Source organism: Pogona vitticeps, chromosome 7 (genome assembly GCF_051106095.1).
Source record: "Pogona vitticeps strain Pit_001003342236 chromosome 7, PviZW2.1, whole genome shotgun sequence".
NCBI classification, from domain to species: Eukaryota; Metazoa; Chordata; class Lepidosauria; order Squamata; family Agamidae; genus Pogona; species Pogona vitticeps.
In genome coordinates, this window is record NC_135789.1 from 838,957 (window position 1) to 856,837 (window position 17,881).

A 17,881-nucleotide genomic window follows, 5' to 3' on the forward strand; every position below is an offset into this window, starting at 1 on the left:
CAGTTTGGAGGCTATGGGAGAGGCATCCGCAAAAACATCGTCCTGTTTCCAAGCTCCGATTGACAGATGGGAGAAATGTCCAGGCTTAGGGTCCATGCTACTTTTAGACTACAATGTCCAGAATCCCTGGCATGGTTTCCAGATAAGCTTTCCAAAGGAGCATGGACTCACCTTTTAGATGGATAACCCACCTTTTTACCCCCAACAAGACTGAGAAGAAATGTAGAAATTTTTTAAAGAGCGTCAGTAGAAAACAGAAGGAAATGAACTTGTGTGGATGCCGTAAACCAAACAACACCAGAAGTGATCCAAAAAGTGGGCTATTCTGTCAGTGTGGACACGCCCTTAGCTAGAACTAGGCTGTCTATCATATTTCCTGTCCAAGGTGCCTTTCTCTAACCAACACAAGCTTTCTTGTTTTCTTAGAAAGAAGTGTAGAATGAAGTTCTTTACAAAGGAGAACTGTGCTCCAGGAACCATTCAAAGGGTTGAATTCACAAGCTAAGTGCTGTGTGTGTGTTTACTTGGGAATGTGGGGAAGGAGCAATCCTTTTTTATTCCGAGCTGTCATATTTTTCCTCTGCAAACTAAACACCGCATCTGATAGCCTTCTGAGTAATGTGATGGTAGGAACACAGATGGGAAGCTAAATTATAGCATTTCTACAGAAGGCAAACGGGGTGCCTGCCTAATGATCCAACACCCTTGCACGCCCGATGCTTAAAATGACCCAAGTGATCCGAAATGAGTTCTTTGGGGGTGGGGGACAGAACTTGTACCTCCTCTTCCTCCTCCCAGTCCAAAAGATATAAAAAGCAAATGTGGCTTTTTCTTACCTAACCAGACCAAGCCTCCAGTTCTGCCCCAGAGAGAACAAGGTGGAACTGATCACCTCTCTCCATGTTTTCTCACTTGGAAGGCAGCCGCACTGGTGGGGCCATGAAAAGGGACAATCCAGGCACTGCACAGAGGCATTAATTTCATCGGCCTGTTCTCTGCTGGGGGACCATGACCGCCAGGCAAAGAGTCATCCGGGTGTCCACGGAGCGGCCGACCTCCGCCGTCTGTGTGCTGGGGACAGAAATCTGTGTAGACATATATGGGTGAGTGATGAGAAAAAAGGTGTTGTGCGGTTCCTAAGCTTGCAAGGAAGTTCACTGCAGTTACTTCTGGGCTCATTCCCTACTTCTATATTTAAAGCGCAAAGAGAAAAAAAAATGCTAGAAGCATCATGTCAACAAAGCTTGGAAACCGTACTTTTTTCTCTCTCTCTCTCTCTCTCTTTCTCTTTCTCTCTCTCTCTGTATGTGTCTAAACTCAGCTGCTAGACCCATTGACTAGCAGACACCCCCCCCCAATCAATAGGGTTAACTTAAGGGGTTGACTTACCATTCAACTATGATTCAATGGACCTACTCTTCCTGAAATTAGCCATCAGTTTTAGGCCACAGGCTAGAGCTTTCAGTATCTTCCATGATCTTTTGGCTAGGCTGGGTCTTGTCATCCAACCAAGCGATCTCTCTGAGCTGAGACCAGTGATGTCCACCTGTCTGCAGCATCTGGCTGCCACTGAGCCCTGCAGAGACGGGTGAGAATTTGGCTTTAGATTTTGAAAGAACAGGAATGTATATGCGAGACGTGCAAAGACTTGAAGCAATAGGATGTCAGGAGCACACACCCCTTCAAATGAGATGCTATTTCTGTCCACTGGCAACACCAGGATGCAGCCTTTGCTACACATGAGTAATGTGTTGCAGATTGAAATGTGAAAACCTGAAAGGAATGTCCTGTTATGATAGCAAAGACCTGAACACAGCTACTCAACTAAAAGCAGCTTCACATGAGTCACTAACATGGAGAGATTTTGAATTCCTTTCTCCTGCTCATGAGATCTGTGTTCAGAAGATGGCAGGGCAGTTTTAAGGTGGCCTTAACCTGGACGCTCATCTTGTAATCGCTCCATGACTTATGCAAGAGAGGTTAGCTACCAGGTGGGTTCTGCAGATACGTGGATGAATTTCACAGGCGCTGTGGGGGATCCTGGGTGTGATGCGGGTGGAGGGACACCCCCTGCCTTGCTCGCCAGCCCATCACTGGTCCATAGAATAAATCCAAGCTCTTATCTCAGATGGAGAAGACAAAGCACTGAGCAGGGAACGAGTGGACACGAGATCCCTGTTGGCAGTGGTGGTGAGTCTCATGCAGACTACGGCAGGGTCAATTTCCATGCCCAGCAGTCACAGGAGACAAGGCAAAACAAATTGGAAGGAAAAGAGAAGAAGATGAAAAAAGGGTGCTTAGTGACCAGAGAAGCGGAAAAAGGACTCCTTTCATGCACTTGTTGTAGAGTAGAAAAATCCCACCCACCCCTGCCCCAAACATTCACAAACACACAAGAGAGAGAGAGAGAGAGATGAGGAGGGGACCAGAATTTGTAGGGGAAGGACCTCCAGAACAGATAAAGGGGCACCTTTCTCTACATTCCTTCGAGAAGGATGTGCGAGAGGCGAACACCTGCTTTCATTCCTCCTGAAAAAAGGGTGGAGATCATCAGAGATCTCTGGCTCGGCCAGAGGCCTTCGAGGAAAGGCAATTTGGACCTCCAAAGGCTATGAAATTCAGGAAGCATGTAGGCCAGTAAATTTCTTGTGCCTTTTCTTCCCCCATTCCCTTCATTCCATGCTCTTTCAGGGACCTCCACCATGCCTCCCTTTTTTTTCCTGCTGTGGAGTTTAATGTCTCTATAAATAAGGTCAACACTGTGGATCTGACCAAAATGGGCTCTTTCTAAAATTTATGTCTCGTAAACCTGTTGGTTTTGAAGGTGCCACACACACACAAAAAGGCATTGTTGGTTTTTTGGGAAGATGGCAGTAACTCCTTTCGAACCTGTGAGGTGTGGTGGGTATATCTGAAATGTTCTTTTTACACCATCTGTTAAACACAGGTTGTGTTTCCTTCCTCTGTCCATCCTTCAGTGGAGAAACCCTGGGGCAGGGCGACCCACAGCCCTGTGTCTCTTCTGGACCTTTATGGTTTGCTTGGGAAAACATCCTTATTTATGGACAGTCTCGCATGGCGTACGTCCATGGTGCAAACCAGCCTCCTCCCTTTTTCCTGTAGCTCCACCCCCCCAAGGGCACACCCCTAACCCCCCCCCCAAAAAAAACCCTGCTATGGAGACCCTTAAGGCATTAGGCTGGTGTCCTGACCTAAAAGGCTGCAACAGGGAAAATAAATGTACCACTGGAACCTTAAATACCATTCCATAGGCCAAAACTGTGTTGTAGAGAACCTGTCATCGCAGAAACTGTCTTCAGAAAACACTAGCTCTATGGCTTGGAAACGGAGTCAGACAAGACTGGGCCTACATGTCAAGGGGAACCTTTACCTTTGAGGGCAATCAGGTTAAAATAAATGAAGGATAATTCTATTATGATAATGTAATGATTTATACTCAGTGGGCAATTTATTCTGCCCTTTCAGTGTTTAAGTGGAATGTAATTATGCACTGCAAACCCTTAGGATGGCTGGCATGTGTGCGTGCAGAGGGAAGGCAATAACCAAAGATGATTACTCCATACATATATGGTAAATAGTGTTTTAAAAATGTTCCTGTTTGCATCTATAAAAGATCAAGGGTATCCCCCCTTTTTTCCCCAACGCCGCTGCACCAGCTATCACAAAACTAGTCCAAGGAATCATGTTTAATGGGTGTATTACTAGAGATCATAAATCTAGCCGAGCCAACTGCAAGAAAAGAAGCTATTACATGGGTTTATGGCTAGATTTATTCTTCGTCTCCCCTTTTTTTTTACATTTTTGTGTGCTGACAGGTTCATCTCTCACTTTACAAGCTGCTCCAAGGCATTGGCAAGGGGTCACACTGAAGGGAGGGAGGGAGGAAATGAGAGGACCTAAAGGCCCTCCTAAATACAGAGACAACTTGGGGGGGGGGATATAATTCAGGACCTTGGACAGCCCTCCCAGCCCCTGGATTAAAGCCTGGAGTGGATTCCCCATCCTCATGAAATTGGGGTCATCTGCTTGTACCCCAAGAAGTCAGACGTAGAAGCATGGAGGACTTTGGCTCTCCCTGTTGAATTTCCACAGGTAACCAAAAGTATACACATTATTCTGCAGAAGCTTTGTTTTTTTAAAATATTTTCTAATCGGCCGGCCACAGAGACTGGCGAAACATTAGGAAGAAAAACCTCCAGAACACGGCCAAACAGCCTGAAAAACCAACGACAACCATTGTTTTCTAATCTGTTTTTATCCATTTTCTTAGGGCCACATGGAGCCTGGGAGACACTTTTAAAAAAAGCACTGGAAAGGTTGGGCTAAACTTATCAGATAGCTATCAAAACTTCTCTTACCGGATGTAAAAAGGTCCTGCCTTCAGATGCGTAATGAGGCTGGTCAAGGCAAATGGCTCTTGTTTGGTTTTGGCCCCAGGTCCATCCCAAAGGGTGCCACGTCGTTCCGTGTCCGTGGGACCTCCGGCCTCCAAGTCTACGTCAGCTACAACCCAAAGTTTGTCACCGCCCGTGAAGAGACAGCCAAGTGGCCCCTGGATGCTGGGGTGGAGGTCATTGTGACCCTGAAGGAGCCCAGCCGTGCTGTCAGTGACAACAAGGTGAGCAGAGGAGGAGGGTGAGATGCCTGGAAAAGCCACACCGTCCCCTCTGAGAAGGAAGCGCCAGGCCATTCCAGGCATCAGCGGCTGCAGCTCCTGGAGTGCTCGTGGACCATTTGAGGACGCCTTGGTGTCCCTGAGACCAAGATAGCCTCTCAAAATCTTCTGAGTGAGGGGAAGGAGAGCAAAGAGAACTTGTGAGGCCGTATTTTATGCCCAAAGTGCTTTGGGAATTGAGCAGGGAGAATGAGGAAGTGTTTCGGAGACCATAAACCAACAGCAAAGTGGAGGAGACAGATGAGTTTTAACAAGTGCAGAACCAGATAATCAGCAGCCCCCCCCTCCGGCAGTGGTCGGGACCATCCAGACGCCCCCTTGCCCTGGTTTGCTCCAGTCCTTCCTCACCTCACTGGGGCCCTGAAATCTTAGGCAGCTTAACCTTCAATCCAGGAGGGCAGAGGATGGTATGAGAGTTGGATGCCGTAAGCAAAATAGCTCCTCTGCTTTTGATCCCTCTTGACAAAGGTTCGATTCAAGAAAGATGGAAGCTAGGGATGCCCTGAGGCCCTCAAACGTAGCCGCCTCTGCCCGCTGTTGCCGCCTGGCATGACCACTGCACGCAGCAGCTGATCCTTGTCTTTCCTCTTTGTGACTAGTGGCAGCCCTTGCAGGCTGCAAGCCAGGAGTCAAGGATTTCCAGCTTCTGGTTTATTTTATAGGGTTCTGTTTGTTTGTTGTTTATATTTATATCTTGCCTCTGTGCCAATAAGCTCAGAGCAGAATACAAGGTTGTTCTTCTGACTTTCTGCTCACAACAGTAAATCTGTGGGGTAGATTGGCTTGAGGGAGTGTGACTGATCCATGTTCAGCCAGTGACGTGAATGGCTGAGTGGAGATTTGAACTGAGGAGCAACTAACTATTGAAAGTTACCTTCCAAGCGGTGAACCCCACACCACGTACCTCTCACAAGGGGGGAAAAATCTTTTGGACATTTGGCATTGTAAGTAGTTATAATATTTCCCTGTAGGTTCGGGTTTCTTACTATGGACCGGCAGGAGAGACCCTCATCGCCAATGCCTGGCTGTATATTACATGTATGGGTAAGTAACACGTCCGTGGCAGAATCTCAGACATCTTTGTTAACCTGTCTATCATGATCCTTGGGATGTCTTCATTCAGATCCTCTTGGAATTTCCCATCTAGTCTCTTTCTAATTTCTCTTCTCCTGGAAACTAGATGACATCACCGTTATTCCAACTCTGGATTTCCAATGGTTACAGGAACACAGCTGTAGAGAATCATTAACTGACTTCAGAAACATCAAGACAATCCCTCCTTTCAAAGAATAATACTAGGGTTAGGAAACACCCCCCCTTTTCTGAACATCCTTCGTTCTACCAGCCATAAGCTCTTCAAAATCCTGAAGGGGAGAAAAGGTCTTAGATACGATCCACCTTCCTCTGTTTAAAATTACTCTAAATTCATGTTGGTTTTTAAAAGACAGTTTAATGTCCAGCCTTGTGCTTCCTTCTTTGAACCACACAGTTCTTCCTCTAGACTCAAAAGGTGACCTTTCTTTTGAGGTTTTGCTACCCGAGCCACAGAATTGAGGGTCTAACCAGGAGTGGCTCAAGTTTTAATTATGGTTCCTCGTATCACAGCTATCTCTCTGGATGCGGATACTAGCCGAACTGGGTTGGTGGCCAGGAATGCAGCCAACAAGGTAAATATTTGTTCCTTATACAATCCTGTCTGGTGAGGCTTGAGAGGTTATATTGAGAGGTCAATATAACCTCCTCCTCCTCCTCCTCTTCTTCTTCTTCTTCCTCCTCCTCCTTTTCTTCCTCTATTTCCTTCCCAGACAAAATGGACATGGGGCCCAAACGGGGAGGGGGCTATTTTGCTGGTGAACTGTGACCGTGATGGACCCAGCTCTGGGAACATGGACAATGCGTACCCATATGTCCGATCTTATACAGGTATGTGCTTGGCCCGAGTGCTTGCATGAGCAAGGAAGCCTTGAAAATGGTTTGGCAACACGGGGTTCAAGCCACTGTTCCATGCATCAACCAACCACTCTTCAGAGAGGAATTAGGCACCTCGTTTGTCTCCTACATGGCATGGCTGGTTCTTTCACTAAGGGTTATCCACTTCTGAAGGATCATCTGTCTGTGCCCTTTACAGGCAACTGAGAAGGGCAGATTGAAAGCCAGTGGGTGCGGTGCAAAAAAGAGCAGGGAAAGCAGATAAGAACTTTCCTCAGTCCCACTGGGGCCACAAGCCTCTCAGAGGCAGCCTTATAGCAGGGCCAGAGCTTAAAATCAAAGCTGTCTGTCCCCCTAAGCTTAGCTGCTCTTGTCACCCTAGCCAGGGGTGGAGGCGGGGGAAAAACAAACCCTGAGTTCTGGAGCAGCGGGAGATGGTTATGAATTATCCTTGTTGCCATGCCATGTATTTGGGGACAGTTGGGTCTGAACGGGCAATTGAGAGCAGTTACCATTACAAAAGTACTGCTGTTTTCAGAGAAGGTAACTCCTAGAACGGGTTTGTTGATGTGGATCAGCCTAGTGGCCTGTGTTGTGGACTCTCCTTGGGGCTGCAGCGACGTGGGCTTGAGTGGAGAGCATGGGATCTTCTTGTCAGACACTGAAATACTTCCAAATCTCCCTCGAAATCAACAAATTGAGGAATGTTTCGAGTAGGCTGGTCAATAAATGGTGACCGAGAACACCAAACCATGGGGCTAGAAGTAAAGTGTTTTGAGGGGCAGTCTTATCTTTGCTCCCTCTCTTTTCAAGACCTCCAAGACCTGTCCCTTGTGATTCTCCACACCCACGGACCGGCCGGTATCTACGACAGCCACACATTGCTCCTTCACATCTCCATGTTCGATGCAGACAAAGTGAGGGTTTTCCATGCCTCTGGTGAGTCCTCAGATTTTTGTTCAAACACCTGCGCTCTGGAGTCTGGGGGAGAGACACGCCTATGGATGCTGTTCTCAGGTTTGTGCATTTAAACTGGTTTGAAAGCCATCTCCCAGATGTTCAGACCATTTGAGTAAAGTTGAAAGGAGATTGGTCTGGATGTGTTTCCGTGAGCCACAGTAGGAGGGGCCCATGTTTGACCCACAGAAGGACCCACAGATAACCCCCAGCATCTCCTGGCAGGGCTGGGTAAGTGTTCTGCCCATTAGAAAGATCCAAGAATGTGATTTTATGTAATGCAACTTCCTATACTCTTATGAAAAATTGCTCTTGACATTGGGCTTTAATCTTTATTTTGCCACAGGCAGTTCATCTCTCTCTAGTTATGAGCGTGTCCTGGGATCGGAGAAGCTCTCCTATGCAGTGGGGCAGGCAGATGGGGAAGAACAGCATACCTTCTACGTGGAGGGGCTCGCCTTCCCCGATGCCAACTTCAATGGCCTGATTTCCTTACATGCCACTCTCCTAGAGCGCTCTGGTCAGGTACAGTTCTGAAGGAGACAGGGGAGGGAAGATGGAGCAGGTCCTTTACAGCTGCTCCGGCAGGCTCTAAAAAAACCCAGAGGTAGTTATTTAGGCATGATCTGTTGGGAAGTCACAATTCTGTGCACAGCAATAGCTTTCCACGCACAAGGCCTCCATTTCAGCTTCAGGTTTCTCCATTTAAAAGGATTTTGGGGTGCAAGGATTGGAAGCATCTTGGAATAATGCTCTCAGTACAAAAAGTACGCTGCTCTGGGTGAAATGGACAGGCAAGTGCAATAGGCTCCGCATTCTGCTCGGTAAGTCTCATTCTCATGCTTGAAAACCCATCTTGAGTGGAAGCCAGTAGAGAAGGGAAGAAGTGCTTCAGCTGCACAAAGAAACCAGTTCCGACCGAAACATATAATGATTCATTCTCCATCCATGCCTTTCTCAAGCTTACAGCAGAAGTAGAATATTGTGATTTCATGCCATCTCATTCTTCTCTTCTCCTTCTCCCCACCTTTGCCCTACCACAGAATTTACCAGCTACTCCCGTTTTCACAGACACGGTGGTTTTCCGGGTGGCTCCCTGGCTGATGACTCCCAACACAAGGAAACCTATAGAGGTCTTTGTCTGCAGGTAATGAATTCCCTGGGGTGAGTCTGGGGTACTGCTCGAGTTATTTAAGAAGCTAAGGCCAATCATAGAACCATAGAAGGATTACATTGGAAGGGGCTTGCAAGGCCATCCAGCCCAACCCCCTGCTTGAGGCATGAATCCACGTTAAAGCAGATCTGACTGAGGGTGGTCCCATTTCCTCTTGAAGGACTCCAGTGTTGGAGCCCTCACCACTTCCCCAGGTCATGGGGTCTGCCGTCGTACTGCTCTAACAGTTAAGAAGGTTTTCCTGATATTCCGCCTAAATCTGGCTTCCTGCCACTCGAGCCCAGTTTTTAGTTTACAGTGGTTCAATATCGGCTATGACTACTAAAGGTCCCAGTGCCAACAGATTTGGTTATTGCTTCCTGTAAAGCTCTGAGAAATTGTGTCTGAAGATCACAACAACATTAATGCTGAAAGAACAAATCCTGTGAGGTGTGAAAGTGCATGTCTGTGTTCTTGGAAGAGCAGGCCAAGGAGCAGGACAGCTGCCTCTGACGCCCAAAGGACGCCTTCCAAAATTAAGAGAAAACAATTCCTCTGTTTGTTCATCATAGCTTAGATCCTCCTTGCTCCCTCTCTCTCCCCCCCCTCCTCCAGCATTAAGAAAGGAGATTTTCCTAATGAGAAGTTCTTGGAGGCTATAAAGGTCCTGGCAAAGAAAGCCAACTGTAAGCTGACCATATGCCCAGAAATAGAAAACCGGGGTGACCGCTGGATCCAGGTAACATATGGGATGGGAAACATGGTTGGCTCACAAAATAAAAGCAAGCTGGGTATGCACAGAACTCTTCCCGCCTCTCAAGAGCCCCTCGCTTCTGATGACACACCAACGGTGCCATCTAGCTTGAACCCGACAATGTTTCCAAAGGGACAGCCCTTGAACACAGCCATTCCATCTTCCCCTCCCCAGCAGAGTGCTGCAGGAAGGAAAACAAAACAGAGTAGAACAGAGGAAACAGTGGGGGAACACAGATGGTGGGACGCAGAAGACCAGAAGGTCTAGACCGGTTCATAAAATCCCATGTTTGGAGGCAGGGGGACTGATTGCATAATAAAAGCTTCACCCAGAAGCTCCTTGAGGGATATGGTGAGGAGGGAATTGTTTTTTAAAATTGTTCTGACCCACCCTAAACCGGAGGGAGCTAGCAGATTAGACAGAAGAATTCCAAGCCTTTCTCCACCCCCCCGCTTCTTCTTACCAACAGGATGAGATGGAGTTTGGTTACGTGGAGGCCCCCCATAAGTCTTTCCCAGTTGTCTTTGACTCTCCACGGAACAGAGGTCTCCAGCACTTCCCTTTTAAGAGGATTCTGGTAAGGCAAGAGTTCCCAGTGATCGGACCCATCATTACAGAGAGAAGGACCTTCCATCTTTATCATATGGGGACCACAGCTTCCTCCACAGATAGGAGTCAGGTCCACCCCTAAACAGGTTGATGTTTGAGGCCAAGCATCCCACCCATCCAGCCATCCACCTAAAGGCAGCAGGGCAGCTAAAGGGGATCAAGCAGGCCACACTGCCTCCTCCACCCACGGCTACCGCCTGGTAGCATCTGCCACCTGAAGTAACCACTTTGCTCTGCCTGATGGTAGGGCCGGCCCTGAGCTCACAGCATGATAGCCGGTCTCCCGGTGCACTGGCTTGCTTTTGCCCTTAGTCCTTGTTACCCTTGTGACAGGGATCAGAATGCCTGAGTAAGTAACAAAGGTTTTTTTCCTAATGGAATTTAAGGGGATCCTCTCTATTCAAATGGTCTGCCTCTCAACCTTAGGCTCACCAGGCTTTTCCCAGAAGGGTGAAAGACAACCTGCTGATTTCCCCATGTCCTTGAGGGCCAAATTTGAACAGGTGGGGCAGCTTTCCATTGAAGCCACGTCATAAAAGCTTATAGTCCTAGATTAAGATGGTGCCTTCTTCCTCTTTAACAATGAATAATGTTTCCCAGAAACAGACATGAGATTAAAGATCCTGCTTTCTGTGAAATACCTTTCCTTTTCAAGAATGATGTATGCTCTTCCTTTCTGTTCTCCTTCCCCGTGGAGGGCCCTGATTTTGGGTACGTGACCAGAGAACCCAAGAACGGTCGCGTCTCCAGCCTTGACTCCTTTGGGAACCTGGACATCAGCCCCCCTGTGAAGGTCAGAGGAAAGGAGTACCCTCTCGGGAGGATCCTCATCGGCAGCAGCTTTCCCGGGTGAGAGCCCGCGTTTTTCATGGCCACTTGCGGAGCTGAAGGAGTGCCAGCCACGTGCAGAAAAGAGGGCGGCTGAAAGACATACAAACTCCTGTTCATCTCTAAAAGAGACTGGGATGCTGCAATATACAGGAAGTTAAAAAAACAACTCACAATGGATGACTCGGAAAAGTTACTGCACTTTTAGCCATTTGTTTGGGAAGTGTGGTATTATGGTTCAGACATAAACACCTTGTATGACTCGGTATGCAATCAGTCTGTAATTCAGCCTTTATATACGATGAATATGGGCTCCAAGAACAGAACCAGCAATAAATTTAGTGAAAGCAAACTCAGTTAAGAATGTCTAATCTTCCATCCTTAGGTAGAGGCATGCACACATTTCATTTCGATTTTTTTGTTGTTATAGCATTAACTGTAAGAATGCAGAAGTGGGAAGTACCTGGATTTTTACTTCTGCTTTTAAATGCATTTCAACCCTCCCCTTCAGAAACTTCATAAAAATACACCTGTCCATTTCCCCCCTCTTTTTGGATCACAGGTATCTAACCCAAGTTTCAAGCTTGGGCATGATCTGTTCTCATTGCACCTTGCCTTCTCTCCATCCATCTATTTTCTTCCTCTCTCTTTTCCACCTGCCTTGTCTTTTTAGGCCTGGCAACCGGAAAATGGCCAAAGTTGTCCGGGACTTCCTCTATGCCCAGAAAGTCCAGTCCCCCATAGAACTATACTCGGACTGGCTCACTGTGGGGCATGTGGACGAATTCCTCAGCTTTGTCCCAGCTCCTGACCGGAAGGTACAGAATCTGTGGGGAAATGGTATCACTGCCCCTCTTTCTAATCTCCATAGAAGGGTTTCCTCCCAGGATCTCCCTTCCATGAGCCCAAACAGTACCTGTTACTAACAAGCTGTAACTAGTGTGTCTCATTTACTCAGGTAGAATGTTTGTTAATATTCTGTGACACAGACAGTTAGCCAGTGCCTATGGTGTGGGGTGAGGCTGCACAAAGTGCACGAAACTCCACAGGGTGCAACATTTGGTCCTCCCGATGTTGGTGGACCACAACTCCTGTTGTCTTCCACTACAGACTGTCCTGGTTAGCACAGATGGGAATTGTAGTCCAGCACTGTCTGGAGGACCACAGTTGCCTACCTCTCTGCTGTACATGAAAGACAGCAATAAAAGATTTCATAGATTCATTTGATTCCGTCCATCAGCTTATTTGTCTCATCTCTCTCTTTCTTGACTCTTCTCTGCAGGGCTTCCGACTACTTTTAGCCAGTCCTCTCTCCTGTTTGAACCTGTTCAAAGAGAAACAGAAAGAAGGTTATGGGGATGCTGCCCTCTTTGAAGGTGATTGTATTTTTGGCTCTTGCTGCCTCACAGATTGTCTGCCCTGTTCAGTAAGTTGTGTTTGTAAAATCTATTCCCTTCTTAGGACTAGGGAGATGGGGAACAATTACGCTTGATGAGCTTCTGGCTGATACTGCTCTGCGCCATGACAGCAAATATGTGCAGGTAAACCTGTAACAACAACAACAACAACAGCTACAATTTTTTGGATCTGGTCCTCTCACACTAGACCCACCCACCCCTTTTTTATGCAGACTATTGAGAAATACTCTTGTAGCATTAAAAAAAACAACCAACCAACCTCAAACCCTTAATGAATCATTTTCCAGGAAAAAGCAAACTAATACATCTTTGCCTTTCCAAATACTGAACACATTTCATTTGTGATGAGGCTATATATTCAATGGTTTCAGAAATGATTAAAAATATTTGATCTCAGAAAGGCATGCTTTCTCTCCAAGACTAAAAAAAATCTCATTTTGTAGCAAGGAAGAAGGAAAAAATTGTGCTTTTCTGTTCAAAGCCAAATCATGATTTTCACTCCTCTGTAATGATGATACTTGGTTGTTACTGAGCTGTTTTGACACCCCCTCCCTTAGAACTTCCTTCATGCAAACCCTGAAATATATTTTTGTGCTTCTGCACATAGGGGGCTCCTGTCATCTGCTGATCCCACTCTCTTGTACATGTAGATGATGATGATATGAAACAGAGTTTGCTATCCAGACAGAAGTCTCTCCTACCCAAAGTATTGTAATGACATTTTCTCAGGGAGGCTCATGATGACCCTTTTCACCATTTGGATTAAAAAAAAACCAGTGGTAAACAGCTGCACAGTTTTGCATGGATTAAAGTCACTCCTTTTAACCAATAACAAAATCAATATCTCAAGCAATTTAAGAAAAGTACTTTTGTAATCCTGTGGGGAGTTTTATTTTTTGATGAGGAGGAAAAAAGAACACCTACATTATGTTTCAAGACTGATTAAGAAAAGGACGTCTGTTGTTACCAGCTGGAGTTTGCAGTTCTGAGGATAAAATGGTGGGGAAAAATAGGGTGTCAATTAAAGACTTACAGTTATTATGCTTTAACCACACTGGAGACTGAATCCCACCATAATTAATTATGAATAAAGATTATTTCTTAGAGTGACACAATCAGGATGTAAAATGTTTAAAGCGTTAGCAATTTGTTTGTTTAAAATGACATGCCATGATGTGTCAAAACCTGAGCAATATGGATGAAGTTAACAGTAACCATGAGAGAAAATGAAAGTCTGAGAAAACTGAAGCATTTGCCTTTTGCAAAATAAGTTACCAAGGAAGGAAGGAAGGAAGGAAGGAGTCACAGTAAATTCTAATACTAATTAAGATTGCCTTCCCTGCTTGACTTTATAATATGCTTTTCATACATTTGCAGTTCTTTGTATTCTCTCCCCCCACCCAATAGAGTTGCATTGACTGGAACCGAAATATTTTAAAGCGAGAGCTTGGCCTGAGCGAGCGAGACATCATTGACATCCCACAGCTGTTCACTCTAGAAGAGTCCAGGGCAACTGCGCTGTTCCCAGACATGGTGAGAGGACCTTCCCTGTTCTGCTTTTTAAAAAAGACAGACTCTAGGGCATGGTGCTCATCCCTGTCTCCTAGCCGTAGAGCCAGTGTTTGTCCGAAGACAGTTTCCGTGGCCACCCGACTAAACCCATCACTTTTTTGCTCTCTATAGGTCAACATGGTCATCTTGGGGAAGCACCTGGGCATCCCAAAGCCGTTTGGGCCCATCGTCCGTGGCCAGTGTTGCCTGGAAGCCAACGTCCGCTCCCTTCTGGAACCACTGGGCCTGGCTTGCAACTTCATCGACAACTTCTTCTCCTACCATGTTTTATTGGGAGAAAATCACTGTGGAACCAACGTCCGCCGGGCACCTTTCACCTTCCACTGGTGGAACATAACCCCCTGAAATGGGGCAGAGCTCCGATCCATCATCCCTGACTTCCCTAAAAAATAAATACATTTCCAAAGCATTGTAGAAATTTAGAGTGCCATTGATTACATTGTGAACATGGAAAAGCTGCCGGGGAGAAAGTCTTAGGTCTCCAGAAATTGTACCCTCTTGATTTGCACAGGCCATGGGGTGGGGGCTCTTGGACTGAGCAGAGGGGTGCTCCCCATCTCACCTGTTTTTTTGGGGGGGCAAGCAGCCACCTGTTTCATCCATGGGTTTGCAGTGGTAGCCAGAGAGTTGAGCTAGGAGTGGAAAGATTCGACTGAGCCATGAAACTCACTGGATGACCATGAGCTAGTCCTGACTCTGCACCTTAATCTATCTTGCAGCATTGATGTGATGGTAGAAAGTAATAATAAGGACTAAGCATGCTGTCATGAACTCCCCACAGGAGAGGATAGGGAGATATATCTGTGAGGGGGGGAAAATGAAGACCCTGTCATTTTCTCCCATCCAATAGGCAGCCTGCATATATCCAATATTTTGAACCTGTTCACTGGGGTTTAGGCATTTTTCAAATGAAGCTCTGGGTTTAGGATGTCCAGAAGGGTCTATAATTATGAACTCACTAGGCACTGATAGAATTATCTTGCAATGAGCTTTAATTGCAAGGTGGGGTCATGAGGGACAAGCATTAAAGATTAAGCTAGAATTAAGGTGTTCCTCTCAAACCTGGAATGCTCAGGGAGAACCAGAACTGCCTAAACGTTTTGAGTTCTAAGACAGAAGCAGATGAAGTATGGCTGCCCTTCTTTTGAGTGAAACAAATTTGCTAAATGAAGGAATAAATGAATGATTGGAACCCGACATCTTTTTCCTGCCATCTTTCATTATGAATTGAACGAGACTGAATTCTTTGATGACTGCAGTCCCTTGAATGAGGAAGCTCAATTTCCTGGGAAAGTTGGCGCGTGAAACCTCACACGAATGCAGAAATTCTGAAAGGAGTGGTCATTTTGACGTCTGCACTCCCTTGAATGAGGAAATGGAATTTCCTGGGAAAGTTGGTGCGTGAAACCTCACATGAATATAGATATTCTGAAGAATTGTCTTGGACATCTCCAGATCCACAAGGACCCCATAACTGAGTATGTGTGGAGTGGCACGTCTACATGGGCCTCTCGGGCCCATAAACATCTTGGCTCTTATGTATTTGAAGATATACTTATTTAGATTGGCTGTATAAACCCTTGGAAGGTGCACTGTGATGGTTGCAGAAGTTGGGGGGAGCTAATTTTGGGGACAACAACCCCCAGATTATCCTGTTAGTTGGGCAACAGTGGTAGTTCTCATTTTAAATACACATATATATGTAATATATATACTTTAAAAAAACAACACAACAGGATATATTTCAAGCACATATCTTGGGCACATTGACATTGTTTTCCCACCTTTGGCCAACCTGAACTGCTACACTTTCTGTATGGAAAACTAAAAACAAGCCACCGCACCTTGGCCTAACTGGGTAGATTCACCCGGTGTACTGTGGTCACAGTGACAATAGGCACACCCTTTAGGTAATAAGGAAGGGGGGGGGAACCACAATTTCTAAGCCTGACAAGTTATAGTGATGGGAATCAGGAACACAGAGAGAAGCAGGAACCATTCTGGGTGGCCAGCGCACGGTTGGGACCAGACCAAGCCCCTGCAGTCATTTCAGTGCCAGGAACTCCGTTTTCCACTTCTCTGGGCATTTTAAGTTGATCAGTCTACCTTGTTTAATTTTTTAAAAACTGCCTTTTATTGCTATATATTGCATGGTCATGCTATATGACTTTTTTTTTTGATAATAACTTTTACTGAAAGGCACATCCAGATGAAATAAGAGGCTACAACCTGGAGGCTGTAGTGATGCTTTGGAATACAGCATCCATAATCTCTCATCATTGATTATTAATAAAATAAAATAAAAAGAGAAAAAATGATCTACCCTCAAGCTTTTTCTTGGAAAATCCGGGTTCAAATCTCCCGACTGGGAGAAATTCTCAAGTTAACACTTTGGTAGAGTAACTACATGTGAGGTTTTGCTGCTAAGCTGCTTTGCAGAAGTCTATAGGGAAATGGAGTCAGATTGAACCAGCTCGTGACATAAAGACTATACTGTACTGCAGAAAATAAATTTACAGAGTTAATTGCTCCAGGTCACTCTTGCAAGGATACCAACCCTAGAGATAATAATTCAACAGGAATATGCCTCTTCTCTGTGTGCAAGCAAACTACTGAGCTAGAATTTGACCCAGGAAAACCTGGAAAACAAAAATATTTTAAGACTTATCTACTTGGACAAGACTCTTTTAGGGTGTAATTAAGCCGACTATAATGGCAAGAATTTATTTGCATGCTCATTTTTCTAGTCAAGAACATGAGTGCTTAATTTTTTTAACCCTGGCTTTCAAAAATTGTTTAAGCCTGCTTTTAAAAAATGCTGTCTGTTGCTTTTACAGCCTTAGCAGGTAGAAACAGGATGAATGACTGAATGATTACATGCATGCATGCATACGTGGCAGGCAATCTGTGCCATCTTCTGCTAGGGATGCTCTTTTGCATTTTACAAAATATGATCAGGTCTGTCTCTGTGCAAAAGGATATAAATGGACACAAACCTGACATTAAACAAGGAAGAAAACTCCATCCTCTTTGGATACTCTGGTTGTGAACTGAAATAGCCCTTCTTGAACAAAGGAACTTCAAAGGGAAATTTACAATTTACAACTTACTGGGAGGTTTAATCCTACCACCTGTGGCTTAATTAGTGATAATTTATTTTTCAAATCCCATTACAAGTCTTCATTAACTGAAATGCCAGAATGATTGTGCTATCATCAGCAATGACTGCTGTTAGTTTTGAGGATGCACAATTACTTAAAAAATCATAACTACTGTATAACACAATGTTTGGGACTTTGGAACTATAACTAAGACTAATTACTTCTGGGAGTTACTTTCCATGCTTTGGCCAAATGTTCTCATACTCCAGTGCCACAAAAAAATTAAACTGGGCCTGGTAGCAACCATACAAGAAGTTATTTTCAATACTGTGAGCCCAAACATAGGAGAAATATCTTGCTTTTGTGCTCAAGACAGACAGAGTCAGTGGATGTACAAAAGATCCCTTTAAGAAGCTGGTGTTTCTAATGCAGATTTTATTGCTGTTATTAGTTTCTCTTTGCTTGCTCTTATGATTCTGGAAGTAATTAGGAGGCAAACCCTGGAGACAGGGCGTAGTGACGTGTTCATCCGCCTAGATTACTGGATCTTACATGATGGAGATGAGGCAATCAGCAATCAAGTAAGGGTGCAGGCAAGCAGGTCGGTGTCTGCTGCTGCCCTGGACGTTATCCGCCAGGGATGCTAACTTATTCAGAGAATGACTTCCAAGAGTGGAGATACGGCCGATGAGGTCAGCGTTGGCATGACGCCTACACCCTTTTGAGCTGTGCCTTCTTAATTTCTGATGGCCATCAGCAGATTTTCCCAACTTGACTAGGGCCTCATGATTAGGCACCCAAGGAAAGGAAAGAAGAAGAAAAGATCAAACAAACCACCTCGGCTCTCCTGGCCAAAACTCTCTG

At 45.5% G+C, this 17,881-nt stretch overlaps 2 protein-coding genes across 6 annotated transcripts in view; one reads left to right on the top strand and one right to left on the bottom strand.

Annotated features, from left to right (window-relative positions):
- LOC110073103 (protein-arginine deiminase type-2) overlaps window positions 1–4,518 on the bottom strand; it is a 38,490-nt gene extending 33,972 nt beyond the window's left edge. For 2 of the 5 annotated variants that reach the window (XM_072977458.2, XM_072977461.2), the window contains exon 1: window positions 837–972. The gene's annotated coding sequence lies outside the window, so the exon portion shown is untranslated. Of the gene's footprint in view, window positions 1–836; window positions 973–1,389; window positions 1,577–4,379 lie in introns of those variants that run through there. The other 3 variants (XM_072977462.2, XM_072977459.2, XM_072977460.2) reach the window with 3 other exon arrangements.
- On the top strand, window positions 1,009–17,087 carry LOC110073196 (protein-arginine deiminase type-1). The gene is made up of 16 exons (XM_078379067.1): window positions 1,009–1,103; window positions 4,393–4,639; window positions 5,668–5,740; window positions 6,260–6,363; window positions 6,502–6,619; window positions 7,439–7,564; window positions 7,929–8,107; window positions 8,626–8,729; window positions 9,351–9,474; window positions 9,959–10,066; window positions 10,796–10,947; window positions 11,600–11,744; window positions 12,209–12,302; window positions 12,388–12,467; window positions 13,752–13,877; window positions 14,028–17,087. Exons 1-16 carry the CDS (start codon window positions 1,009–1,011, stop codon window positions 14,259–14,261), a joined length of 2,109 nt encoding a protein of 702 aa, XP_078235193.1. The 3' UTR covers window positions 14,262–17,087.
- Window positions 17,088–17,881: the final 794 nt, after the last annotated feature.

Excerpts from the sequence above, each read along its gene's own strand:
- LOC110073196 (XM_078379067.1), top strand. The coding sequence starts at position 1,009 with ATGACCGCCAGGCAAAGAGTCATCCGGGTGTCCACGGAGCGGCCGACC. Across the intron at positions 7,565-7,928 it reads GAGGGTTTTCCATGCCTCTG|GCAGTTCATCTCTCTCTAGT; the intron begins GTGAGTCCTCAG and ends ATTTTGCCACAG. Across the intron at positions 8,108-8,625 it reads TCCTAGAGCGCTCTGGTCAG|AATTTACCAGCTACTCCCGT; the intron begins GTACAGTTCTGA and ends GCCCTACCACAG.